This window comes from Siniperca chuatsi, linkage group LG4 (genome assembly GCF_020085105.1).
Source record: "Siniperca chuatsi isolate FFG_IHB_CAS linkage group LG4, ASM2008510v1, whole genome shotgun sequence".
Lineage (NCBI taxonomy): Eukaryota > Metazoa > Chordata > Actinopteri > Centrarchiformes > Sinipercidae > Siniperca > Siniperca chuatsi.
This window is the reverse complement of record NC_058045.1, coordinates 7083513-7111217: the sequence shown is the minus strand read 5'-3', so window position 1 is coordinate 7111217 and position 27705 is coordinate 7083513. Positions and strand designations below refer to the sequence as shown.

Genomic DNA, 27705 nt, shown 5'->3' with positions numbered 1-27705 from the left:
GTTATTTTCAAATTACCGTTCGCAACACAAATATTAAGATAACGTTACGGTTCACGTGTTAGGGTGGAGACCTGTTTGTTGTTTCAGCCGAATGCGTAGCACCTCACAGACCACGCGCACATCAGTCTATGGGTAAGGTTAACTTTATGGCGAGGGGAGGGGCTATGTGAAATTTGGTGAACCTGCCAGAGATGTACTGTACATCCCATAGTTCACCGCCTAACCAGCCTGGTCGCAGGGTTGAGGTAAGAAAACCCCACCCATGTAAATTTTCATTTCATTTTAAAATGTAAAGTGAAAGTTTGTGAATTGTCTGCTTTCGTTGTATTTTCATTTAAAGGTAGTAAGTTAGTCAAAAACCCGGTCGTGTGAGGATTAAAATACTGTGCATTGGCAATTAACACCATATCAATTTAATTTGTGTTTAATTACTCTGAACGCTAATGTGAAGCATCCATATTTGTTTGGTTTTCAGACACTTCCGGATTATTAAGCGCCAAATCGGATACAAAGGAGCTTTCATAAAACCCTGACAGTTTTCCAGTCGTAATTATCGTAATTAATTATTAATTTTGATGTTGACATGAATGCTATTTACAAGTCGTAATTATGATAACTCCGATATGACTTGAATGGGCAAGATATCGCGGCTTGTTAGCTTAGAGTTGCCCATTTGGATTCCTGTGCACTGAACCCCAAAGGCTTGAAGAAGGTGCTAATGTCATAGTTATGGTGATCGATTCCAAAAATATCAATACCTAAATACATCTGGCTTTTGTAAAGTATCGATTCTCTTGGAGTTGGTACTAGCTAAATACAAACAATTCAGCATCCCTTCTCTGTTTTGGATAAAAGACAGATTATGCTTCCTCCATTTACTGCTAAATTGTGAAAACACTAGCACTATCGCCACCTACAGTCAAAGAGAAATTAGCGGTATCCCGCATAATGTTAATTTTCTCACCTGAAAAATCTGCCAACTGATATTTACTTGTCAGTTATCATAAATTAATCACAAGAAACATAATACATTACAAGAGAAAGGAGAAAGGAAACATGCTTCCACATGTTATACCCACAATATGCAAACCTTAAGGGAACACCCTTGTTTTGCTAAGAAATAAAAAAGTGCCCCATAAATCCTGCATTAAACTGTGGTCTTGAGAAAACCCTGTTCTGTTATCAGACGATTATGACCCTAAATTGTTATCATAACAAAAAAGAAATGTTCATAACTCTATATAACAAGACTGTTTGTAACTCTGACCACAAACCGTGCAAGTTTCTTGAGATGAAATAAACCATACATACAGATTTGCAAGTTAAGAAATGGCTCACTCCACTGGGTATGTCACTACTGTAGATTAATAGAGACTCCATATGCTGCATATCCATATCCATATAGAGAATCCACTGTCAACCCTTTTGTTTTTACAACATTTGCTGAATGCAATGAAGTATGAAATTAATCAGAAACTACAGCAATCCAGCTTGCGTTAGAGCAATAAAGCACCATCTGTTTACCCACCAACTGCCTCATTCACCTCTCTACTTTTGCAAATGGGCTGTTTCGTGGCACAGGAAGAAGCAGGAGGAACACTTTTTTTGCAGAGATTTTACGCCTGGAAGGAAAACATCTACTGTGCTCTTTTTCAGCAACACCCTGTTGCACATTTTCACAGTGCCATCACATTCTCATCTGCGATATGCCAGGTAAAAACTGTCATCTGTTGCTTTACTGAATTAATGTGTGTGATCTGATGACAGAGTGGGAAATGTTCCCCTGTCATTATCCCCGTCTCCTTTACACACACTGTTGAAGTGAACAACACAAAACTCTTTATGCCACTCAGTGTTATTTCGGTTTAAGATCAAGCCTTGATTTAGCCAGAGAGACCTTTTGAAAATTATAGTGTTGCTGCCAAGTTTGATCCCTACAGCCTTCACTCTGTGATGTCTTAGTAGAACCATATTTCACTTTAGATTCTCATTGTGTGCCTACCAGGGTTGTCAAATATATCAGGGTTTTTATAAATTTATTTATTTACTAATACTAATACCAATGGCCAAGGGATTCTGAATATCCATGGATAAATCATTTCAATGTCAAGTTTACAACTGAAGACTTTGGAAATTTATGTCAGACAGCGCTGCCAAGGGTGCGACATGCAGTATATCACAGACTATAAATTTTCATCTTTTTTTCTTCTGGCAGCTCTTCTGTAGATGTAGATAGATATTAGGAATGTTTGGCATTCACTGTGGAAGTGTCTCTGTATTAAGTTTCATAGCTTAATATAACTGAACACAAGCATACACTCTAAGCATGGAGTCTGTCGCTCTCTCTCTCTCTCTCAGGCTTTGATGTTGTGATTGTCGTCCTCTGTGACATCTGTTAGTGTCAGTTAAGACGTACTGTATGTTTAAGGACCCTACCCGTTTACTACATATCACATACTTTATATTACTGCCAGCCATCTCTCATATATTTTCAAAATGTATACTGTAGAATTAACTTTTACTGCCAACCAGTTTTATTCATTTGTTTAACCTTTCAGTTAAATCTTCTGTAAATGTTATCTCCCCACACTATGGATTTGTTAAAAAGGACTGCATTAAAATGTTAATGTACGGCAACTAACTCACATGTCTAATATGTTTGAGCTTCCCACCAGCACCACACTGCTTCCCTTTCAGATGCTAGGGCTGAATATCAGTACTGAGTACATTGAAAGTATTGATAGATTCACAATGATACCAAGTAATCACAACAGTGCCAGTCAACAGTTTCTGAAAATCAATATCTACCATTTCCTCCTTTGCAGGGTTTTAAACTGAGCACTGATAAATATCCAAATATACTGTACTGATTTACATGAACAGCTTGACAGCTCAGTATTTTAAAATCACATTCAAGAGTGAATAATAAATGAAAGATATAAATTATTTTTACAGTTTCAGCATAACTATTAATAATGTAGAAGATGATTCGTTTGATGGCCATGATGGTATGAGTATACTTGCAGTAATGTAAATAATATTCAACTAAAGTCCTCACTTGAATATCAGGATAAAAGCTGAAAGATTATCTCACTACAAGGTCTATTTAGTAGCTGTTTTATAGCTTTTGATTGTATCACATGATCTTCCTCAGCAGATGACATTTGCCCAGTTGTCATGGAATTGTAAAATTTTCTCAGCACTTTATAGATATCTCATCCACGTTGGCTCAGACATTTACATTTAAGGTTTTTTCCTGACCTTGGAAACAGCAGTTGACAAAGCAGTCTCACCACAAGGTCCATTTAGTAGCTGTTGTTGAGCCTTTGATCACAGCAAACGATTTCCCAAAGTAATTAAACTGGCATCGTTATTTTACAATTATAACTGCCTTCATTTTAATGCAACAATAACTTTGACAAATGTAAAACTGGGCATGATGTCCACTGTGATTTGTTATCTGTCTTGTGCGAATCAAAATAAAAGTTGATTTCACGCTGCCATACCACTGCTTTAAAGATTGGGAACAAAATCCCAAAGTCTTAAAAAAAATGGTATACTTTGGAAAATGCTCAGCAGTCAAGTGAGGTATTTATGATTTGTAGTTAATGGACTTGCAGAAAGTAGTAAAATGTGCAAAAACACCGATATGGTCTATATGGCAGAGCAGTTATGTTGATTTACAGCTGTTCCCAAAAAGCCTTTTTATGTAGTTGGTTTAAAATTGTCTGCCTTCAGGACACTGTGGCAAGTGATAGCACATTAGCACTGCAAGTTTTATATATAAAGCATTTAAACAGTTTCCTTGGGTGCTGCCCAGAATCATACTCTAGTTTCATGAGCACATGTGGCAGTCATGCTTTCATGTTTATCTGTTGGAGTGCTGAACAGTTTATACAGCAAATCTACAATCAAGCTCTTTGTCATATATTTTAGGAAGCTCGTAATGTTTTCATATTGTTTGACATTGTCATGACTCTTTTGGTTGTGTACTGTAAATACTTTGTCTTTGCAAACATTGCTATGACCCCACTTTTACCACAAGAGGGCAGTGGCGGCACTCTTTGTACACAAAACAACTATAGTCTTTGCCACAGAGTGCAAATGAGGCCAAGGGAGGAATCAGATCAGATGCTAATCTCAGAGCCTGTGTTGCGATAACTAGACACTCTACTTACTCTGTTTATGGACAACAAATGCCACGAATGCTCAGAAATGATGCCAGCTATTGTGAGGACCATAGGGAAAACTGATTTTGTCCATAATCAGATAGTGTTTGACATGGGCCTTCCCCTCTGTAATTAGCTGCTAAAATACACAAGCATATAAGCAAACAAAAGTACAGTCAAGACAATCTGATTGTTGGACAGTTTGGCCACAGCAGGTTATCTTCTCCGGGTGCCTGCAGTTATTTAAAGAAGAGTTGGCTTCCTGCCCATTTTGCAAAGAATATGCATGTCAACATAAAAATGTTTACAGACATAGTTGAAATGATAGTAAATTAAGAAAAGAAACATTTATTTTCACGTTGATGGCATCTATTTAAAATGTTGTGAGTTGCCAAAACATGTTTTCAGTAGAGAAACATCTCTACAATTTGAAACTTACTTACTTTATTCAACATATAGTCTTGCCCCCCCCCAAAAAAAAAATATATTAGTCCTGCATTATTACAGGATATTGAAATCTTACAGCCAAATTATATAACTATCAGAATATTATAGTACTCCTTAAACTAGAAAATGCCCTAAAGTACAGAAAGGTCAGTGTAAGCTCAAAGAGGTAGGCTACCACAGACACACAATACACCCTCATAGAAGCATAGAGAGAAAATGAATCATCAGTTATTAAATGCTAAACTGGAGTTTTTTCTTTGGTTAACGCCGCCTCAAATGCATTTTGTTTGTTCAGGTAACAAACAAAATGTGTGTTTACAGCGGCCTGTAGTGTGTAGTGCAGCCAACATGAAAAAATGGGATTAATTAGATAATCCCTTCTGAGGTTCGTCTCCATCCTCTTTCAGGATGGAAACCAGATGCCAATAGGAATTCATTTGGCACGATGAATGTATATAAAACACAGGGGAAGTGTAGGAACATAGCCAATATTGTTTGGCATCTGTTATTCATCATATTGGAATGAATGTACAATATTGTACTGTATAACATTACGTACCTAAAATGTCTTTCATAGTGTATATTTTTGACATATTTAATACTTTTGTTTCACAGGGCTTTGATTGTTCCTTGGTTGAGATTCACAAAACTGCAGGCAAACTTTCTTTAAACTATAATACAGCAGCTGTTGAGACATGAAGCAGATTATTTTTCTGAAGATCAGTATGCTATAACTGTGCCTATAATAATCCAGTTAGTGCGATCACGATAATTTCCAAATCCTATATACTCAACTAGAGCAGCTTGCATAAGCCTTCTGTTGTTTTGATAATAAAAATGGCAATAATGGCATATATGTAAAATATTTATTTTCCTTTGAGTCTGTGCAGTAGCTCATGATAGCAAAAATGTTCAAAAATGCCATATATTGCAATGGTAAGATATCCTTTAATCAAAATCCTGATCCTTGCCGGCATATGGATCTGCCCCAAAAATAAACAATCTGTTGCATTTCGTGTTATCTAACTTCCCATGTTATGACATTTATCACATCACTTCCTGCATTTCCCTGAAATGCGTTGCAATCCAGAGTAGCTGCAGGAGATGATGGTGTTGTATTTCATTAAAACTTTTCTGTATTTACAGGTGTGCTCACACTCTTACCTTTGCCTGATGAAGACCATCTTTGGTGGAACCGATGGCAATCTTGTTTACATATTTGAGAACAAGCAAGCAGTGTGCGGGTATTTTTTTTTTTTTTTTTTTTTTTTTTTGTCTTTCAGTGCACCTCTACCCAGCACCTGCAGTGAATTTAAGGAATAGTTCAACATTTTGGGAAATACAGTATTTCTTGGCTGGCTGCCTGGCAACCTCAGAGTGACGACAAGAGTCCAGGTCGAGAGGCAGTCCACCACAAAATGTCGTTTTTACACGTGGGTTTTTGTATGGATTAAACAAACAATACATAATGTGTTGATTAGTGAGCTTTAGGGATACTGGTCGGCGGATTCTATGGAATGCCATTTTATTCTGTATTAAATAAATACATACATAAATATGGCTATGAAATAAATACACGAGTCAATATGGTTCTATAAATAAATAGGATATATTTAATAGGACTGTTTCATAATGAATAGTTATATTCAAGTGAGGGTGCGTGGTTCTCTCGCAGAGCAGCATGACCGGACACAGCCTCAGAGAAGAGGAGGCGAGTTTGCAGGGAATCATACACTAAGTACCAGGTGGTTTTCTTGCCGGGTTTGGCTCCTGACACCCTGCTCTGCCTCAGCTCTCGGTGAATTATGGGGGGGGGGGGGTATCAACTCCTGTGTACGAGTCCTAGCTACGCCCCTCATCAGCTGCAGTCATATCAGAGATGTGAGAGGGGAAGACAGCACAAAGAGAAATAGGAAGAGAAAAGACAGGGAAGGAGGAGGTCTGCGCAAACTCCGCCTCCGGTCTCGGATCCTCTCGCATTCCTATTCACAGCCTCTCACGTAGAGGATAGAGAGAGAAAGGGGAGAAACGAGAAGAAGGGCACACGAAGAAGAAGAAGAAGGGGAGCAGCAAAACGACCATGGCAATATCCAAAACGTCTCAGCTTGAGATAGTGTCCGATCACAGCGCGCCTCTACCACCGTCGACCACTGCACGGAGCATGCAGTTGCACAATAGACAGAGTCCAGATGAATGAGGAGCTATACCTGGGCCGTGGACAAAATGAGGGTCATCTTCATCCAAAACGCCGGTTTCGTCGCAGCTTTCTCGCCTTTTAGATGTGAGTCGGTGATGTTGGCAGCGTTTAGGACGACAGATAATGTGAACGAGCCAGAATTAATAGCTAGATCATGCCAGTCAGTTGAGGAGTGAGGAGAGCAGACCCATTTATTTAGTGATTTTTCTTAATTTTCTTATTTGGGATAGAGCTTATAGCCAAAATATCATCTTTAAATCGAAAGTGCATTCAGCCTTCGGCATGCTGACTGCTGTCGAAATCTGAATACATATTTGATTATAAATTGGCACTAGAATTAGCCTAATTATTATCCGGGGATATAGGACTATGTATCCGGTAATTATAGACCGATAATGTCCTTTTAGACTTTTTGTGCTTAATCCTTTAGTAGATAGATTATATAGCGATAATAACATGAATAGATAGGAGGAGAAGTCTCTGTTCACTTTGATCAAAGCCAATTGATCAACCAAGACAATCTGGAAATGTTAGTTTCCACATTTAATAATATGACTAGTAGCCTATGCGTTATTCCTTGTAATTTATTTATTTATTATTACTATTATTAGACCTATAAGTATTATATTATCAATTTGTTTTAGGTGGTTAGTTTGAAATATTTAACAGTGGGAAGGTTGTTTGAACACTTCCCTAGTGAGATGGAAACCGCTTATTTATCGCCCCACCGGGGGGCAACCCGTCCCGAGGCCCAGAAAGGCCAAACCTCTGCGGGCAAACCGGCGGGAGGTGACCTCTCCCCTCCGCCTCCACCCCTACCTGTCGGAAACTCACCCGAAGAGGCCCCGGCAAGCAGTGATGGACGGAGAAACTCGGGCGTGAAGAAACACCACCACAAGCATAACCTGAAACACCGCTACGAGCTGCTGGAGACGCTGGGAAGAGGCACCTATGGCAAAGTCAAGAAGGCCATTGAGCGGCACTCCGGCAGAGAGGTGAGCCACTTAACAGACGCTCTAAGCAGCTGTAAACATCTGGCATGCTTTTAGTGGGTCCAGATGCTTGTTATACATGCATACGTTTGTAAAGCCATTTTTGGTAGCCACTACAAACAACACTGGTCCTAAAATAAGTGCTTTGTTGCTCAGAGGCGTGTGCGTGTCCATCCCCCGCTGGGAATTCCCCCACTGCTCAAAAGGCCCCATGGGGCCAGGGAGTTGTGGCTGCACACGCCTTGTCCTATGCGGGGCCTCACGACCGGATGCTGGAGTGCAAATCCGGCTACTGACTGACTGATGTGACTTAAGTGATCCCAGTAAGCATCACTGAAAACACCAAACAGTCCCCCAGAGATACTGCAAGGGCCCACTCACATTTTTTTGTTCAGTGTTTTAGACACAGGCTATATCCTTTCACTTTTGTTTGTATTTTACTGTGTGGGTGTGAGTGTGGTTGCAAGGGTCAGTCCACCACTTTCTGTTTCTTTATTTAAAAAAAAAGTTATTGGCTGCCTTTGCCATAGTAAACTCACCATCTGCTGTTATGTCCTTGCAGACCAGCACATCCCTGTAAATATTTCCACGTGTGGTAAAAATGTGACCCCTGTACCCATTCTGGCAGGTCATGAGGAACTTTCCATGTCCTGAGAATGCCAGGGGGGAAACTCAGTATAGGTCAGCAATGTCCCCTAATGGTTTCATAGCTCCTGGCAAATGCATGCTTGATAGGGGGACCATAAACCCTCCAGTAAGGCTTACTCTCTCTTGGCCTGTCCCACTTGGCTCCTTCTGCTTTCTTCAGTATGTTTTCCTATTCATTGTTGCCATGGCTGCAGCTCTATTTTGAAGTATTTTACTTTCATTAATTGCACAATGCATGTTGACTGGAAGGGTCAAAATATCTTATTTAGACATGAGTGAGTTTGAAATGCTGTTTCCCTAACAGCTCAAACTTTTTTTCCATCCTGAAATGTATTGTTTGAACGAGTAACAGTATTTGACAGCCACTCACACAAGGTCTACGTTTGTTTACATTTGTAGCGTTTCTCAAACCATGCTTATCTGCTGGTACTGAGTACACCCAAAATATACACTCACTTGCCAGTTTATTAGGTACACCTAGCTAAAGTTAATGCAGTCTGCAATAAATCCTACCTTCATGAAGGTTATAATGTTCAGTTTTTGTTGAAACAGTTTTAGAGAGGTGTTGATTCAACTGTGTGATCATGGAGGATGTAGTTTCTGGTGCTGATGAAATGTATTGCATTACACAGAGAGGTGTTTCTGTTATTTAGCCTACCCTCACTGATATAAATGGGGTGGACAAAATAAAAGAAACACCTGTCAGTATACAAATAACTCTTTGTCGGTCAAAACCCAGTGGCCTAATGCCTTCCTTTCTCCTGTAATCTGCTGCAACGTCCTGAGCTTAGCATTCAGACTTAAAATAGCATGTCAGTAAAGTATAGGACTTCCTTGCACCACTGTGCTTCACGTGGGAGTTTGTATATCTTAGGGAACTCCTTTGAGAATCAACGCCTCTGCACATGGAGTACCAGCAGAAAACAGACAGAGCATGACTGCCAGCCACCTCACGGGCCACGTGTGTCTGGCACTGTGTTGCTAGAGTTTATATGACCTCTGACTCAAAGGTAGTCCCTTGTGTCCATATGGCAGATACAGCAGCAGCATGGTCAGACTGTTATGCAATCACCTTGACTCCCTGTTTCCTGGTTCGTTCCATAAACCAAATGAGGAGAGCAGAGAGAGCTAAGTGAGGAGACAGATTGAGAAAGTGACTGTGTGTATGCACATGTGTGGAATGAACTGAAGGTACTTGAGAAAGATGGATTAGATGTGGGCACATTCAGTGTGTCAGTGAAAGTGGAACTGAGTGACTGTCTGCTTTAATCTGCAAAGCCATATGTTGTACTGCTTGGCAGCTCAATGGAAACCCAACTTTATATGGAGTGCAATTGATCATATAGATCATAGTTGGGATATGTGACACATGCACAAGCTAATGTGTTTGTGCATGCCTCTAGAAGATGTGTTTCATGTTTGTATACTCGTGAGAAAGGTAGAAAGAGACAGTGTGTGTCTTAATGAAGGCCTAGGCTAGTATATGCCATCTAGATAACTATAGTGAAAAGGTTGTGGTGACAGCCGGGCCTTAAATGGGATGTGACACATGAAAGGCCATCCACAGCAGGAAATGAGATGGAAGGGGAAGGTTAATATCCTGTATGGGGGATCCATGACAGACAGGAGGGGGTAGGCAGTTAGCACAGAGACACAGCGAAGCCCACCACCATAACAAGAGAGGGACAGCCTCAGTTAAAGGGGTTGGAGAGTCATATTAATAAGAGCTTAAAGCACCAGATTACATCATTCCCCAACAATGGATTCACTGGAGAGGTACTCGAGAGGGGAAAACACTGACATTCCTCTGCTATATGTGGTGCCGTTGATGAGCTATTATGATTCCTGGCTGTGTTTGAGAATATAGTTCTCTGGAAAAGTGATGGGCCTCTTCCTCCCACTCACTCACTCTCTCTGCCCCCCACCCAACTCAGACACACACTCAACACAGTAGATGATCAAGATCTTTAGAAAACGCAGGCAAGGGTGAGCTTGTGATGAATACCTCATCTATTTTAATGGCCTGAGAAAGCGCAGGAAGATGTCAGGCTCCAGTGAAGCGAAACATGAACTTTCACTTCAAACAAGTTCTGTTACGAACAAGGTGGAGGGGGGTGGGAGGGCAGATGAGGACGGACCCATACCTGGCAGGGGCCAGCGTGGGCAGCAGTGCAGCGCCTGTTTACTGTGAGTGACAGTAATAGGGATCCACTTAAGGACAAGCGTAGCTGTGTCAGCCAGCCCGGCCAGCTGGCAAGTGGCTGATCTGCAGTCCTGTTAAATGATCCACATCAGGGTCAGGGCAGGAGAACATGAGGAGAGACACAAGCGATACCTGGCTTTGTCTCAAGCCCAATGTGGGAGAGCTGGCTAATTCAATGAGTTAGCATACAGTGTGGAATCAAGCTCATGGCTGTTAAAGATTGAGTACTACCCTTTTAGGAGAAAAGACCATTTTGGCTTTAGGCAGCAGTTCTACAAAGAGAGTTTACTTGCCTTTGAGTGTAACTTTTGTAGGTCATTTCGCAGTTGTTGCCTAAATTAATGAATTCCTGAATTAATTCCTACATTAAATCCAGGATGGTGACTCACATTCTGCCTCACTGCTAAACACTGTCAAGTCAAAAATGTTACTCACATTTTGGGGATCCGTGATAAAATGTTGACGAATCTGATGAGGTAAAGGAAAACATCATTGTTAAGACACAAACAACTTTTACCAATTATGAACACAGCATGTGGACCCCCTGGACCCCATCTTGTTTATTATGGTATCATTTCTTTAAATTCTAAGTAATCAAGGCATGCTCTGGAAGGGAACTATTCCGGTTTGGGGTTATTTTTATTGATGTACACGGTAATTAGCTTGGCACTCGCTACTGCCTGTGGTTTCTGCTGCATGGAATAAAGCTGGGCTCCTCATAATTCTACTGCTAAGCCAGGAGAGGACAAAAGTTTAAACTAACAGAATTCAGAGCGAACAGACTCTATACAGGCCTGATCAAAGCAACCCAGGACTCAATCCAGAATGTTTAGGCTACAATTATAGTGACATGTGCTAGACTGTATACTCTCGATTAATTTATTTGGAGAAGGCTGCTAACCTCTTATTTAAGGAGTGCAAAGGCTAAAGGTCTGAATGCATCCCGTTGTGGCTGAATCTTACCCCGGTGGCATTGCCATGACAGTGAAAAACTGTCAAATCAAGTGTAGTTGTTGAACCTCCTGTAGCAGGCACATTGGCAAGGCAAGTAGACTGAATCACTTCCTCAACCCCTGCCCATTCTCCTGATTCCTCCATAAAACTCCCAGCAGGCCAGCTTTTCAGGCTATTTTAAAAGTAGGCCATTGGCTGTTGTTAATCAGAATGACTAAAAATAAGAGGCCGGGTAGTGATTCAGTGTCTTCTCAAGGACTTTTTGACAGAGGAGGAAACACAGCTGTGTAGGTTAATACCGACATCTGATTTATGGAGGAGCACTCTGACCTCCGTGCCTCCATGCTTCCCTGCCTTCCTCCAGAAACTTGTGCCAGCTCAAGTTCAACCTGCCTCAGGAGCTCCTGATCCAGTTCTACTCTGCAATAATCCAGTCTGTTCTCTGCACATCCATCACTGCCCGGGTTGGATCTGCCACCAAACAGGACAGGAACAGACTACAACGGACAGTCCGGACTGCAGAAAAGATCACTGGTGCCGACCTGCCCTCCATTCAGGACTTATATATGTCCAGAATCAGGAAACAGGCAGGAAACATCACTGCAGATCCATCACACACTGTTCCAACTTCTCCCCTCTGGTAGGCGCTACAGAGCACTGTATGCCAAAACAACCAGACACAGGAACAGTTTCTACCCACAGGCCATCACTCTGATGAACCAGTCACATAGTGTCAGAAACAATCCCTGTGCAATAATAATAATATTTTCACTTTCTAAATCTACACACACTGTACATACTGTATATACTGTCATATCCACCTACATGTATACAAAGCAACCTGTTACATTAATCATATTTATTTCAGCACCATTTGCACTCTGCACCATTGCATTAATTGTCTTACTGTTTACAAATGTTTCTGTTGTGTTTTTTTACTTGTTCAACATATACATATCTTTGCACATAGTAGATTAATGTTTGTTTAACTTGTTGAGCTTGTTGTCCTTGTTTTTAACTGTATTTATGTCTCTTTCTTTGTATGTACATTGAAAAACTGGAGTCAAATTCCTTGTATGTGTACACATACCTGCCCAATAAATTAATAAAGCTAATTCTGATTTGCATTCTGATTCTGAAATCTTGTACAGACATTCATGGTGTCCTGATGATGAAGCCTACTGACTTTGGTGATCCCCTGACTGTTCCACTAGCACCACCATGAGTTTCACATTTGTGGTTTTGAGGGAAGTGTTGCCACAACTATTGGATAGATTGCCATGAAATTTAGTACAGACATTCACTGTCCCCACTAGATGAATTGCAACAACTTTGGTGATCCCTCGACTTTTCCTCTGGTGCCAATATTTTACACTTGGTTTTATGACCAAACAGCCTCGGCAGTTTGACGCTAATTAGAAAAATGTTAAGACTAAGATGATGAATATGATAAACATTATACCTGCTAAACATCAGCATTGTCATTATGAGCATGATAGCACCACTGTGCGCTAGTGTGGCTATAGAACCGTAGTCTTGTTTTCTAACAACAGCTACTTCCAGATAGACGGTTGCTATGGAAACCCAAAGTTTCACCATGTGAATCTGACTTGTGATCTCTCTAGAGAAAGGGTTGGGGGCCCAGATCAGAGAGCCAGCCCAAACACTGACTAATACCTTGTTAAATGTAGGCCCAGGCTCTGAAAGAGTACAAAGCAAGCCTCCATTATGGAACCACGTGTCAGGTTGTTTTTCTCAAAGAGAGCACCTTCATTTTGCTTCATACAGAATTGAGTAAATTACACAGTGTGAGACCAAGATGACACCTCCCTCTCTTTTTGACTCATCTGGCTGTCATGACAGCAAGGCCTGGTGATGAGGTCAAAGGTTGCTGTACAGGCCCTGTAGGACCCCTGAAAGGGGAGATAAATGAGGTTGCTGAAGTACACAGAGTTTATTAGGGAAAGAAATGTAACAATACATACTGAGTTGGCTCACATGTTTTTACTGAGACAGACAGACGTCACATGGTGTGCAGTAAGTACTCTGCAAGAGCCATGTACATTTTAAAGTTCACTGATAAGATTATGAGTGGGACATACTGTAAATGTGTTGTCCTTTAGTCTTATTTTACAGTTTCCTTTGGTTGGTTCCCTTTCCAAATGAAATCAACATATTTATGCTATTAGTTTAAGTGGGGGAAAAAAGGAAAAATTTAAACTATTACACCTGATGCACCCAAGCCATCTATTACTTTGACATCTAAATTTTATGTTGCTATAAGTCTGATCAAAGCATCTTCTGTCCTCTGTTTCCAGGTGGCTATCAAGTCAATTCGGAAGGAGAAGATCAAGGATGAGCAGGACATGGTTCACATCCGCCGAGAGATTGAGATCATGTCATCCCTCCGCCACCCACACATCATTTCTATATATGAAGGTGAGGGTCTGCTGCAAGTCACACACACACGCACGCATGGCAAATCATACACACTCGTTTGACTTGAACACACACAAACAAAAACACACATGTCCAAAATTCACCCCTCCCTCAGCTCATTCAGCACTTGAGGCCAAGCTGCAGGATTGTCATGTTATGACATGCAGATGTCATAATAAGACCTGGACTACAGCTCTGGGATGTTATTCATCTTCTCTGCTCTGTCTGGCTGCCTGAGCCAGTAAAAGTCTGGATGACTTTAACGGTGTGCATCTGGATCTCTCTGAATGTGTGTGTGTGAGTGTGTGCACGCGTGTGTTGGAAGTGTGTGTGTGTAAGAGGGGTGGTATTCTAAGGGATTGCCTCTCCCACATCTAAGAGGTCTCATCTCTTGTCTTCTCTGGTCTTGATCTCAGGGCCAGACATCTGCTGATACTTAGAGACAACTGCAGCTGGGAACCAGACTCTATGTGTGTGTGTGTGTTTGCACATATGTGTGTCTGCATAAGTCCTTGTATATTTGTGTCTATGCAGGAGCCTGTGTGCATGTAGTGTGTGTGTGTGTGTGTGTACAGCTAGGGAGACACTGGATTGACCTCAGTCACACAGGCCTGCACCCTGTCTGACTCTGGTCCAGTGCTATGCAGAGGGAAGAAAGGCATTAAGCCTCCCCTGGAGCAACGTCAACATATATCTACCCCAGGAAGCAACTTTCTAAATATCAAAGCCCTCAAGTCAGGCTTAAATAGCTCACATATTTACTCTTTGGGACCTCTTTTTTTATATGAGTCCTTTTGAATGACCTTAACCTCACTGGAAGAAACCATAGATTAGAATTAATGGTGAGTATAAAGGTTGAACAATTCCCATTGAATTCTTTCAACATACTGCTTGCAATTAATCATCCCTTATAATGTAGTCTGGGCCTATGTGCAGGCAATTAAAGTCACAAGGCGCTGCAGTGTGAGTCAGTTTCATATGATTTGTGACTATTTTTATGCCTATGTCAACAAAGCAACAGTTTCAATGCCCTTTTCAGTATAGCTGCCTTGGCACAATGGCAGCCGGTTGTGTGCCTGTACTGGCTTACCCACTGTCCTTTGTTCAGTTTCAAAGTCCCCAGGTTATCAGCGATGTGAATATGTGACAAACATCACTATTTGTCATGGGAACGTGCCAGTAGTCAGCTGGAGGGCAGACGTGTAGCCGAGTTTTATGTGTTTGCTAGGAGAATGATTAAAAGAACACCCAGTTTTATAAACTCCAAGGAGGCTGTATGGCGTTCCTATGTGTGCTGCCTTCCTTTATAAGCAGCCTACTCCACCAACAAACTTGACCAGACTCATCGCTCTCGCTCTTTGGTATTTCTTTTCAAACCCAGTGTTTACTGTTGTGGCCTGGCCTCCACCCAGCCTTGCTTTAGAGATATATAGGAGGCCCCAAGATTTGTGTATCCGGCAACACCCTCTTCAACAGCCCCTACTAACTGCCTTGTGTGAAGCAAAGCTGAACCAGATGTGTGTGTGATGATTGATTTTTACCACTCCCTCACATTCTGCATCCATCAGCATGCTGTGCGGGGCATTTAAAAGTGAATTTTCCTCTTCGCTTACCAGGTAACTATGTACTCTAGTGCCCCAAATTGATACATCCAACTAAAATGTTACTAGCATGTACAGACAACTGCTGTGGCGCCAAGCCTGACAAGACTGACATAAGTTAACGGAATTTTGGGAAATTTGCTTATTTGCTTTCTTTGTGACAGGAGTTATACCACTCTCATGTGGCCAATATGACACTACAGCCAGCAGATGGTTAGCTTAGCCGAACTATGCCCAACTATTTCTTGGCCAGAAGAAAGTGACTTCTTGGAGTCTACGTTGGTTAGCCTGGCAACTTCTCCCTAGACACATACACCTCCATAAAATCACAACTTGTTGTTTTTATACTTCAGGGTTTGTATGGATTAAACAAACAAGATATAACATGTTAATTAGTTTCTAGTTATTTCTAGTCTTAATGCTATGCTAAGCTAACTGGCTGCTGGCTGTAGTGTCACATTTAGCAAACAGATGTGAGAGAGGTATCTGATATCCTCTCATCTGACTCTCAGCAAGAAAGCAAATAAATATATTTCCCAAAATGTCAAACTATTTGTTTAGGAGGTGAAAGGGAAATAAGGTGGAAATATAAAGTTAGAACAGACATAAAATCATTCCCCTTGCTGTGAGTGAAGAGCCACAATTTTTATTGTATTCGTTATACTGCATTCTCTAAAGGTGACATAAGCCTAGATAGTCATTTAAACTCTAAAGATCTTTTGTTATCGTAGCTCAGTTCAGTAAATAAGACCAATGAAAGAAATAACCTGCTGAGGTAATCAGCATTAAAACACCTCAATTAAAAAGTGTACTTTTTTCAACACTTGCTTGTTTGTTTATTGTCTGCATCAATGGTATTCCACCACTCTTCTATATTACACTTTGCAATAGTACTCTGCTCCTTGCACCCTGTGCAAGCTTGCAACGGTGGTCTATCATCAGTGCAGGCAATAGGACAATAGGTGCTAATTAGACAGATGTGGGGGCCTGACCTGTGAACAATAGTCCAGTGAGTGACAGCAAGGCTGTAGTGGTGGCTGGCATACCCAACAGGCTTTAACAAACCCAAGTTATGTAAGCCAGGTAATTACTCTACCACCAGGGGTCAAAGGTAAATGGGAGTGCAAGCTGAGAATTGGCTCTCCAAGTACAACCCCACTACGGATCACTGTGAATGTCACCCCAGGTCACCACTCAGTCCACCAATCAGAGGGCCGGATCTGTTCTGCCCTCGCTGGTGCTTGGCTTACATCCTGTCTCTTACTTCCCGAGCAGCCAGACAGTCACAATCGGGGAGCATTACCATCACTCAGCAACTGTGTGTTTTTGTAGAGGATTATATCTTTAAAAGGACCCTGGGAGGAGGGTGAGGAAAGTAGTGTGACAAACTATGAAGGTGCTTACTCAAGGGTGCAGAAAGCAGAGGCCCTCACCCCCGGTGACCCTGCTGTGTGGGAAAATCAACCCACACAATACGGAGCGACATGGCTGACTGTGTTGTTGTCATCTCCTCATTATTCCCTCAGTCTTTCTCTCTCTCCTCCTCTCTCTTCTCTGCCTAACCATTTTCATCCCCTTCATGCCAAGGCGCTGGGAGAGAAGTATGATGCCAAGTTAAAATTATACACTAGAAGGCTAAATACTGACACAGAATGATATGTTTGGTGACTGCAGTTGGATAGTAATGCTTTACAGTAATACAACTGTAATGGTATTACTTTCTCCAGTCACCAGATGTGTAAGAAGTCACCATTTTGATTCAAGTGATACGAAAAAACATTTTAATCATGTTGTTGTCTCTTCTAAAAGTCAAATTGTAGATGAATTAACCAGCATTGTTTCCTATCCATATTCTTTCATTCTCTTTGTTTTGGTCATATAAAAATTCAGCGTCTGTCAGATGGAAAAGTGGAAGATGGAAAAAAATGTCTACCTTCTAACGGTTGATACAGTATATTGTCACTACTTTGATTTAAATAAAACAGAAGACAGAAGAACAGTGACATGAAAAATACTTGGCTTCCATTATTATTCACACAGAAATACACAACAGAGTTTTAGTGCTTCTCTTAAAATAAAAAGGGGATGCTGAGTCATAAATTACTAATGAGTAATGCAATACTTTTAAGTAATTATGAGCCCAATTCTGCAATGAAAAGGGGAAGTTGCACCGCGTTACCATAATAAACTGTTGTACAATAATTTATGTGATATTTTCCAATCAGATGGACACTCCGTATGGTGGTTAGGATTATGGGAGTGTGTTGTGAAATGTGGTGACATGATGCGAAGTTGAAGTGCGATGTGTCAAGGGCGTTGCTTGACACTATAGCGTACCCTCTCTCTGCAAAGCTAAGTCTTTCTCTCCTTGACTTGGTTGCTGCTTTCTCTCTTCACTGCTCTCCACTCGCTCTCGTCTCTGAGGAGTGGACTTGATTGAGTTAACAGCCCCTCCCTGCAATGTTGTGAAGGAGCCAGACACATGAGGTGGGGTTTGGGTGATGTAACCCTGGGAAGTGTAGAGATGTAATGTGCTCCTCTGGAATTTAGAAGATCCTGCTCCAGAACTAAAGGGGGGTAAACTGGTTTACTCTGCTTTTTACATAACAATGTCCATTTGTGATTTTAACATGATAGAATGAACTTGGAATGACTTTATAAGTTGTCCTCCCATCTCTCTTGCTGTTGATATAGATGGATTTTCCTATTAACGGACTCCAATTGTTTTCTTATAATTTCTCAGTGTTTGAGAACAAGGATAAGATCGTGATTGTGATGGAGTACGCCAGCAAGGGCGAGCTGTATGACTATATCAGCGAGCGACGGCGCCTGAGCGAGCGGGAGACGCGACACTTCTTCAGACAGATAGTCTCCGCCGTGCACCACTGCCACAAGGTGAGAAAACCCATACCATATTAGACATAGAGACAAATTTGCACATTCATTTTCTTGGTCACCTTAAATCTCTCTTTGCCTCTCACACACACCCAGGCTTTGTTTTCCAGGCTGCAGCATGCTTATTGTAATGTTAACCATGCACCTCCACAGTCAGCCATATAGCCAGTTAATCTGCAGGCCCTACACTGTATGCTTTTCTTGGCGCACTGGTGTTAGGGAGTCATCTGTTTCAGAGTGAAGATGGAACACAGGCCAATTTAATTCAGGCTTACTCTCCGTGCTCTCCGTGCACCAAACAGGCCCTGCATTAATTCTGTCCTCATCTGTTGACACGCTGATGAATGTCCCAAGATACCACCAGAGCTTTTCCCCAGAGATCTAGCTCCAGCCACACCCATGTCAACCCCTGTTCCACACCTCACTAACTCCCATCAAAACCCCAAGGTCCCAGGGCTTGTTTGGATGGGCTCCCCTCTTGTCATCCTCTCCCCAGCTGGAGATAAGGATGATGTCATGGTCCTCAGATTGGAGAGTCCCAGACAGCCATGAATGATGAATCATCACTACCAAGCACAACCTCCCACCGGGTGGGGTGGTGTGAGTCACTGACACAACAAGCAAGCAACCCTTTCTTCCTTGTATCCACCAATCAGGGTCATGTGAGCATGAGCTCCTTGCCAAGCTATAACCAATGGGAGATGCCATGCAGAGCGCAACCCTGATGGGTGAAGTCACTCCTCCACATCTGAGCTGGGTTCTGTCTGTCTGCATACCACATTTTAATTCCAGGTTGTTGTTTTTTTTAAACCCAGGCATTAACAGCATAGTTGTTTTTTAATCCCAAGATGTTGTGAGAACATCATTCATACAGGGTGGTAATTACAGGCTCATGTTTATGTGACACATGTGAGTTGATTTAAAAAGAAAATCACAGCAGATGTCAGCATAAAAACCCCAGAGGGGACAAGACCAATTAAAGAGTACTAGACCAAAAGGCTGCCTTGATTTCCCCCGAGAGCCACAAGATAGCTTTGTCAGAGTAAATCATCTCTTAATACAATGGACTGTTTATTACTTGGATCCATCTCTCATGAATAATACATTGATAGATTAATCAATCATTACTTTAACGTTTTTTGTTATTGTCTTTCAGAATGGAGTGGTGCACAGGGATCTGAAACTGGAAAATGTGCTACTGGATGAAAACTGTAATATTAAGGTAAGTTTGCCCCTTGATCTGTGATGTGTTACCCACAGGACTATAATACCTTTACCTCAAATGATCTTTGTATTAAGGATAAATTCACACGTACCCGTTTCCACAGATTGCTGACTTCGGGCTGTCCAACCTCTACCATAAGGACAAGCTGCTGCAAACCTTCTGTGGCAGCCCGCTCTACGCTTCACCAGAGATCGTCAATGGGAGACCGTACCGTGGCCCAGAGGTGAGACCCAGTGAACCAAACAATGACAATGACTAAAACCCCAGCTGTTGGTGTGTGAACTTAATTTCCAGGACATGATTTCCTTTTTATGTATCCATCATCTTCATTATGGTCCTCCCTAGCTGTTAAATTTGGTGTGAACCTCCTAGATCTCTCACCTTATATTGATTATCATCATCACATAAGCCATACACAAAGAGGTAGATAGGATTTATTTTCTTCTTCTTTGATGGGATTAGTATTGGTCTCCAGTCAAAGGGAGGTCTCTCTTGCAACTCCCCAGTGGGTCAGCTCAGATACTGTCTGCATCCCTCCTCTGTCCTCCCCTTCTGTTTGGGTGCTTTGAAGTGAGGAACTGGAGGATAGTTTTTGCTCACTTTCTCATTCATCTTAATGGGATTGGAATGAGCTCCACAGCCTCAAAAAGACGCTCATGGTCAAAGTCAAATAGTTTTGGTGAAAGAAAGAGTGAAAATGTCTCCCCAAAGCCACTTATCTGGCAATTCCAGAGTCATTCTGCAGGGCGTTGTCTCTAAAATTGCATCAGTTACATAAAACAAAGCAAGAGAGGGGGAAAAAACTTGCATTTTTAGATATTCAAGTCCAACCGTTCAATTTAGCGTAATTCACTATAATTTACTCCAGAGTGCTAAAAAATACAGCAGTCCGATTGCAATCGAAATTACAGAACCCCGTTTGGGGTGAGGCCACAAATTACAGCAAACACAGGCAACGAAAATAGAACACAACAATAGTACGTGCCCTGTCTCGCCCTCGGGAATGGACCGATGGCAACAGGAGAGTGAAACATTCTTGATGTGGGTCCAGATCCTTAGAGGAAGTACACTAGCTCCTTAACTGGCCCTATCTGATTTCCTCTTCCTAGACTATGTCTCAAAGCTTCAGCTACTGCCATCAGATGCACATTCCTTAGGACATCGCATCCTCCCCTAACCACAGTCAATACACTCACACATTTCCCTCTCTGTCACACTCACACACACACACACACACACACACACACACACACACACACACACACACACACAGACAGGTCATCTGCTGATCACTGAATGGCAGCATGTCTCCAGCGAGTCATCAGGGGCTAGGACATCACAACTCTGCCATCTCTGCTGGACTCATTACCCCCTTCCATTCCCACCACTTCCCACGTGGCTCTGCACCTCCTCATTCCCCAGACACAAAGTCTTATGTAACTGCTTACTTAGAAAGCCACATTGCATTAGGTTGGTGGTCAGAAAGTGCTTGCTTCTGCCTGACAGATCAGGAGAGAGTTGGGGGGGTAAACAAGAGTACCGGCATTTGTTATTATTTCTATGAAAGACACGCTGGAGAAGCACTGCAGCGTCACAAGCTCTTTAACAGAGATGTTCATGTGTGATGTTAGTGTGAAAAAGGGATTTTGGTGCTTATTAATGTCAAGGTAAACACAAGAGCATAGCTCAAAAGTCTGATCTGATGGTTGAGCAGAGCTGAGTTCATTCCACAACATTCATTTTAATGCAATGAATCACTCATCAAAACAGGAATGGAAAGACCGCATTTTCATTACATAACACCAGATTTAACACACCTCAACTCTTGTGTTTTATTTGCTCGCTGCATACAGTATATATGTTTCATTTTATAGACAGGTGTGTGTTCTGCGTATGACTGAATGAACTAGTTTATGACCTGCTTTTTGTTTCCACCAGGTGGACAGCTGGGCTCTCGGGGTGCTGCTTTATACCCTGGTCTACGGGACCATGCCATTTGATGGGGGAGACCACAAGAACCTCATTCGCCAGATAAGCAACGGCGAGTACAAAGAGCCCACTCAGTCCTCAGGTACAGCAGAAACTTCTGTTTGTATTTCTCCCGGTTTTTTGTTATGCTGGGAAAACATACCTGAACCAAGTTCCCTTTATAAAACTATATCATAAACTATACTTGGCAAATCTTGTTCAGCTGGGCCGCAGATAGTCAGTGAGTTAGACCATTTGTCAGAAACTGAAACCATCAACCACTGACTTTCTGCCTATAAATTGTACAGGACTCACTTTATGTAAATTCCAGAAAATACTTTTAAATTACAGAAAGGTCTTTGAGACATTGGTCCATAAACTGTTAAGTGGTATATGGATCAGAGTGCTCTCAATGTACACATATAGTAGAATCTGCACAATCCATTACATATGATGCTCTATACCATTTTTGTCCAGACAGTATAAAGAAGCTCAATAATATCACCTAAGCTAAAAACCTCATTTGTGTTTTGTAACATGTTAACATATTCATTTTTACCGAATCCTATCTCAAGTCTAATCGGTTCAGGAACTCAACCATATGGTAGGAACTGGAATGCCACTGTAAATTTATTTTCTCTGCAGAACAGAGTAATTGGAAAAACTATTTTGTTTTTATGGCCATTATTATTGAGTTCTGAATGTTACTAAAGTACCAAAGACACTCACATGGTGTAAATTTTGTCACTAGCATGTGTTGTTGTGCTATTTAACTGAGGGTGCATTGTTGTGGTTTAAACTGAACAATGGAAAAATTATCATGTAAAATATTTAGTGATTAATGCTTTTAGTAAGGGTATAAAAGCACTGCATTTGTTTTTAAAAGCCTCTAAATTGAATAATTGCAACTTATGTAAAAAAAACAAAAACAACCAACTTTTTACACACAACCTTAATTATTCCATAATTTAATGAAAACCATGGCCAGTTCCAGCATCTTTGAGTTTAGACAGCCTCAGGTAGTGTTTGCAGTCTCAAACTCCACTCTACTTCTCCATTCAGTACTCTGTAGCTTATAATGTTATCAAATAGCATGTAATATGGTGTGTCGTATGTGACAGCTTACAGATTGTTCTTGTTCTGTTTCCTGCTAGATGCCCGCGGACTGATCCGCTGGATGCTGATGGTGAACCCTGAACGCCGGGCCACAGTGGAGGACATAGCCAACCACTGGTGGGTAAACTGGGGCTGGAAGAACAGTGTGTGTGACTGTGAGACCCAACGCGACCACGGAGGCTCGCCCATGCTGGCCCGCTTCATCGACTGGCAGAACCGCACTGAGCCACGTGGTTCTGGAGCCAAAGCTGCAGCCATGCCCCAACTGCTGCGCCAGAGGCCCAAAAAGTCCAAGAAGGAAAATGTTGAGGCAGGACAGACCCACTGTGGAGCAGAGGACAAACCAGGTCTGAAGAGACCCAAGGGGATCCTGAAGACCAGGGTTACTGAGGAGCAGCAGTCTGCCAGTCTGGAAGAAGTGGAGTTGGGCCATGCAGCGCTATCTCAACAAGCAGAAGGGGGAGAGGAAGCCTCGAGTCCAGATCGAGAGGAAGAGGAGCCGACTCTGGGTGGAGGATCGCCAGCTAAAATGGTGCCCTCTTTGCCCAAGAAAGGCATCTTGAAGAACAACCAACAGCGGGAATCAGGGTACTACTCCTCGCCAGAGCGCAGTGAGTCCTCCGAGCTTTTAGGGGGTGTCAGTATGTCTCTGCTAGCCACCTCCCCGCCTAAGAGAGCGATGGGGAGAAAGGGCATCTTGAAGCGAAACGGCAAGTACTCCACCTACAGTGGGCCTCCCTCAGCTGCAGCGGTAGCTGGAGTCCTTGGTGAGCCTCCTCCCTCAACTGACTCTGGTCTGTCCCGCAGTCAGAGTCGGCCCTCCAGCATAGTCGGGGAGGACAGCTCCGTCCTGTCCCTGTCGCCCAGCTCCCTCGGTGGGGCTGAGTGGCATCCTTCCACCACCCACCTCCGCCCAAACATCAGGGCCTGCGTCTCGGCTGAAAACCTGCTGCAGCTCGCCAACTTCAAGGGCTTCCAGGCAGCCCCTCCGCTCCAGGGACCCAAGTTCAGCCGCGGCCCCAAAACGAAAGGCTCCCCGGGGGACAATGGCAGCTTCTCCTTGCTGGGGGACCTGGAGGACATGACTCAGGTGTACCAGCAAGCCCTGGACATCAGCAGCAACCTCACCTAACAGATGGGTGGCAGAGAGAGAGAAAGCAGAGGGAATTGAACTTGACTGTGTGTGTGTGCGTGTGTGTGTGTGTGTGTGTGTGTACAGATGTATGTGTGTGTACAGATGTAAATGGGTGGCATTAACGACCAGTGTGTTACTGGGATACACCTTTTGGGAAGTTGTGGTTTTCCAAATGGGGATGAAATCTTGATGGAAATGATATGTCTTCGCACTCACATACACACACAGATGTACACACTTAGGTGCACTTCTCTGGCCAGAGGAAATTTAGTTAGGGTTTTGTGAACAAGAGAGAGAAGGAGCTGGCACGAGAGAATGCCACCCAGTCTGCTTTCTTGGCCCGCCCATAGACTTTGCTGTGTTCAACATGTTTACATATTCAGCAAGAAGGCAAGTCAGAATCACAAACGCAGCAACCAGAAACTGGTTGGCTCTCCTTGTACACCACCCATTTTGAGTTTGAGTTTACAAAAGCACCTTAAAACTCACACAGAGCACATGTTTTTGTGATCTTTACTTCCTTTAAAAAAAATTTAACAAACCAGGGTCTTGTTCCAAAAATAACTGACATTGCTGATTATTTATTAATATTTTCATAGATTTTAGTTTTAAGTGCAAAACTGGTGGGCGCTGGCTGTTACTGGAAGAGTCCAAAGCTCCTTATCTCTAACTCTTTGTGTGGAACTGACATATATAATTATGTTTCTCAGTGATGAGAAACATATATATACTCAGCATATATAACTATGTCTGCGCTTGTAAAACACGCAGGCAAATATACCTTCATAAAAGCCTGTCCTATATATGTGTATGATACTAGGGAATATGTAGGAAGTGCCTTTTTTGATTCATAATAAAAAATTATGTATGTCATTTCCTTAAAGTGGAGGGAAAAGCCAGGCCAACCTGTCACCAGTTGTGCTTTTTATTATGTTGTTTGTGAATGTGGAGAGACCCAGGGCCTTCTGCGCACAGCTGACTAGCTTTACTTATTTTGGGGTTCAAAGGTCAATCTCAGACAGTTGAGATCAAACAGTTTTGTCTCTTCCCCCCATTCCTTCACAAATAGAATCACACACAGATATGCCGGGATCTACAGGCCGCCTTGAAAAGACCTCCTCTGTGTTTTTTGTCAGTGTTTAAGCCTATAGTTTGGTTTGCCAGCATTTTTAGGTGGCTTGGTTGAGCAAAGATTCGCTGGCAGCACCAGAGGTCTGGAGGGGCTCACCTAGTGGGACACTAGTGAAGGGAGATGGTGCAGACACCATCTCACAGTCCTGGAATGTGTCTTGCTCTCTTAACCTCAGTTATTTCACATTTTTGAGGCTACTTGATAAAATGGGCTGTTTAACTGAGAGATTCTGTTGTTGTTGTTTGTTTGGGCTTGTTTTTTTGTTTGTTTTTTTACCAAAGAATACATAAGGTGGTTTCCATTGTCAGACTAGTTAATATTTTACCCAAAGCTCTTCAAAAGAGCTATGTAAGGTGGTTTGTTTTAGCCTTCTGATGACGCAGCAGAGATCTCTATCAGCCCCAGCCGACTTAGCACAGGTGGGCTCTGCGGTCCGTGCTCAGCCCTCCAGCTGTGTATACTAGTCCATTATGTCAACCAAGCACAATTAGCCAGCTATTGTTTTCATTTGACAGTAAGAGAGAGGCAGCGCTTAAAGATTTAAAGCTAGAGGGAGAAGACTAGAGTGTGAAAGTGTGATGTATGGAAAGGTGCTGAGATTAGAGAGGACTTTCCTGTAAAACACAGGAAAGGTCAAGAAGTTAGATTTTTTTTTTTGAAGGAATTGCAATGTAGAATAGAGAAAGTAAAGAAAGTGAGTAGAAAGAGTAGATGGAAAGTTTTTGTTTAATACCAAAGATGTGATGAAGCTTTGACATGATTCAGGGGAATGGAGGGGTCAGGGACTATTGAGAGTCCTTTGGATTTTTCTTTGACTTGGGAATCCCCATTGGTGAATGAAATCATCCCCACATTGGCTTTACCTCACATTTGTTTTCTTTTTCTTTTTGAGTTTTTATTTGAGATGCTGGAGGCTGTTGATACAGCTTGTCTTGAGGGTCAGTCAGTGTGTGACTTGTGTGTTCTCCATGGCCTTAGGAAGTCTGTTACACTTTTCAACAGCAGCAAAAAGTGGGAGAACGGTGACTGACATCATCCAAAATATCAAATGATGTGGATGGAAAACCATGCAGTAGATGACCCCAAGGAAATAGATCACAGTGTGAAGGAAAGGTCCTGGGTATTAATTCAAATAAAAGATCCATTGCGAATTATATTGCATTTTATTGCCTTTTGTATTGCATTTTATTGTCAACTGGATTTACAGTGAGAAAATTATACTATGTTAGTATTTTGTTTTATTATGCTTCTGTTTTTGATTTTCCAAAATATAAGAAACTTTATATTGCTTTATGTTATGGCAGAAAATACTTCCTTCCTCGAAGTTCTCAAGAAAGAGACAAATCGGTCTGAAATTGGTGTAGTCTCAGTTTGAGAAAAGCCCATTAACAACCTCCAAATGGCAAAAAACTCATAAATTTATTGAAATAGGGCAAAATGCAAGAATGTGTACTAATCTATCAAGAGCTGACCCTAAGAAAATTGCATTTCCACCTCTACCAAAGCAGGGGGGGGCTAGAACAACATCAGGAGAAAAAGGAAATAAAGCAATGGAAAGAATCTGATGATGAAACTTTAACTCTGCCAAACTGGAAATAAGTGATGCATATCTGTTAGTTAGCAGAAAGTCTAATCATAGGAAAACTTGACTGGATATTGTTATGACAATAATAATAAATTAGTATTATTGTGTTATTTAAGTATTATTTTCGTTATGGCTCATTACTATTGTTGGCTATTGCCACAGTTTTTGGTTTTTATTTTGTTTTTGTCTGTTGGTGATCCTGGACTGCCAAGGTGGATTAAGTTGCGTGCCTTTGGTATCTTTTATGAACTTTTTTTTTTGATAATGAAAATTATTATCAATTTGTTTTTATACTTGTATTTATTGGTGATCAAGCCATTTAATTTGTTGTCAAAATACTCCATGTTCATGCTTTGGCCTGCTTTGGACTGTGTGTTGTGTTCAGGACGTACTGCACACAAAAATATCTTTGTTCAAAATAGAGTGGTATCATCTCATTGTGAAGGCAGTGGCCAAGTGTGTATTTTTTAGAGTAACAAATTAATAAGAGTTCCTCAAATCCTGTAAAATGTCTTAATTCATCCATTCGGGTGTATTTCTACTCAACACAATGCCTCTGTAGTACTGTATCAACTCAAATAAATGGATCTTGAAAGTTACACGTGTTTGTGCTGTGTGTGGTCATTTGAGTTTACAAAGTCCTCTCTGAGTTAAACAGTCAGGCCACATCAAACTGTATTTAGGACATTCCCTTGAAGTGGACAAGGAAAACACCCAATAAATATAGGGAGTCTCAGGGGAGATCAATATTGGAGTGTATGACATTCACATTGCAAACACCCTCCATTCCATTAACAAAATAGGCCAGTAGGCCAAAATTGCTGTCTCTCACACACGCTAGTGTCACTTTTTATTTCTATAAAAGTTATTATAAAGTTATTTCTGGTTTGATCCAGTGGTGGAATTGGATAAACACATATTCCCAGAGCTTAGACCTGGACAGAACTACAAATACTTCATCCACCACTCCTCTTACAGTAGGGACAAGTGTAAAACAAA

General features: G+C 41.8%; 1 protein-coding gene across 4 annotated transcripts; it reads left to right on the top strand.

Annotated features, from left to right (window-relative positions):
• Positions 1-112: 112 nt before the first annotated feature.
• nuak1b (NUAK family, SNF1-like kinase, 1b) lies at positions 113-27305 on the top strand. Of its 4 annotated transcripts, none has more exons than XM_044193176.1 (8): positions 177-245; positions 1657-1713; positions 13929-14049; positions 18394-18545; positions 19702-19767; positions 19874-19993; positions 21709-21841; positions 22893-27305. In XM_044193176.1, the coding sequence occupies exons 1-8, from the start codon at positions 192-194 to the stop codon at positions 23984-23986; spliced, it is 1797 nt and encodes a 598-aa protein (XP_044049111.1). In that variant the 5' UTR covers positions 177-191; the 3' UTR covers positions 23987-27305. The 4 variants fall into 4 exon arrangements, with proteins under 4 accessions (XP_044049112.1, XP_044049111.1, XP_044049110.1 ...); XM_044193175.1 differs by having other exon boundaries at positions 1582-1713; XM_044193177.1 differs by lacking the exon at positions 1657-1713 and having other exon boundaries at positions 113-245.
• The last annotated feature ends 400 nt before the right edge of the window (positions 27306-27705 follow it).

What these genes read in the sequence shown, in the direction of transcription:
- nuak1b (XM_044193174.1), top strand. Translation starts at nt 7,515, where the DNA reads ATGGAAACCGCTTATTTATCGCCCCACCGGGGGGCAACCCGTCCCGAG. An exon ending in AGCGGCACTCCGGCAGAGAG is followed by an intron (nt 7,809 to 13,928) that starts GTGAGCCACTTA and finishes CTCTGTTTCCAG; the next exon opens with GTGGCTATCAAGTCAATTCG. An exon ending in AGAGCCCACTCAGTCCTCAG is followed by an intron (nt 21,842 to 22,892) that starts GTACAGCAGAAA and finishes GTTTCCTGCTAG; the next exon opens with ATGCCCGCGGACTGATCCGC.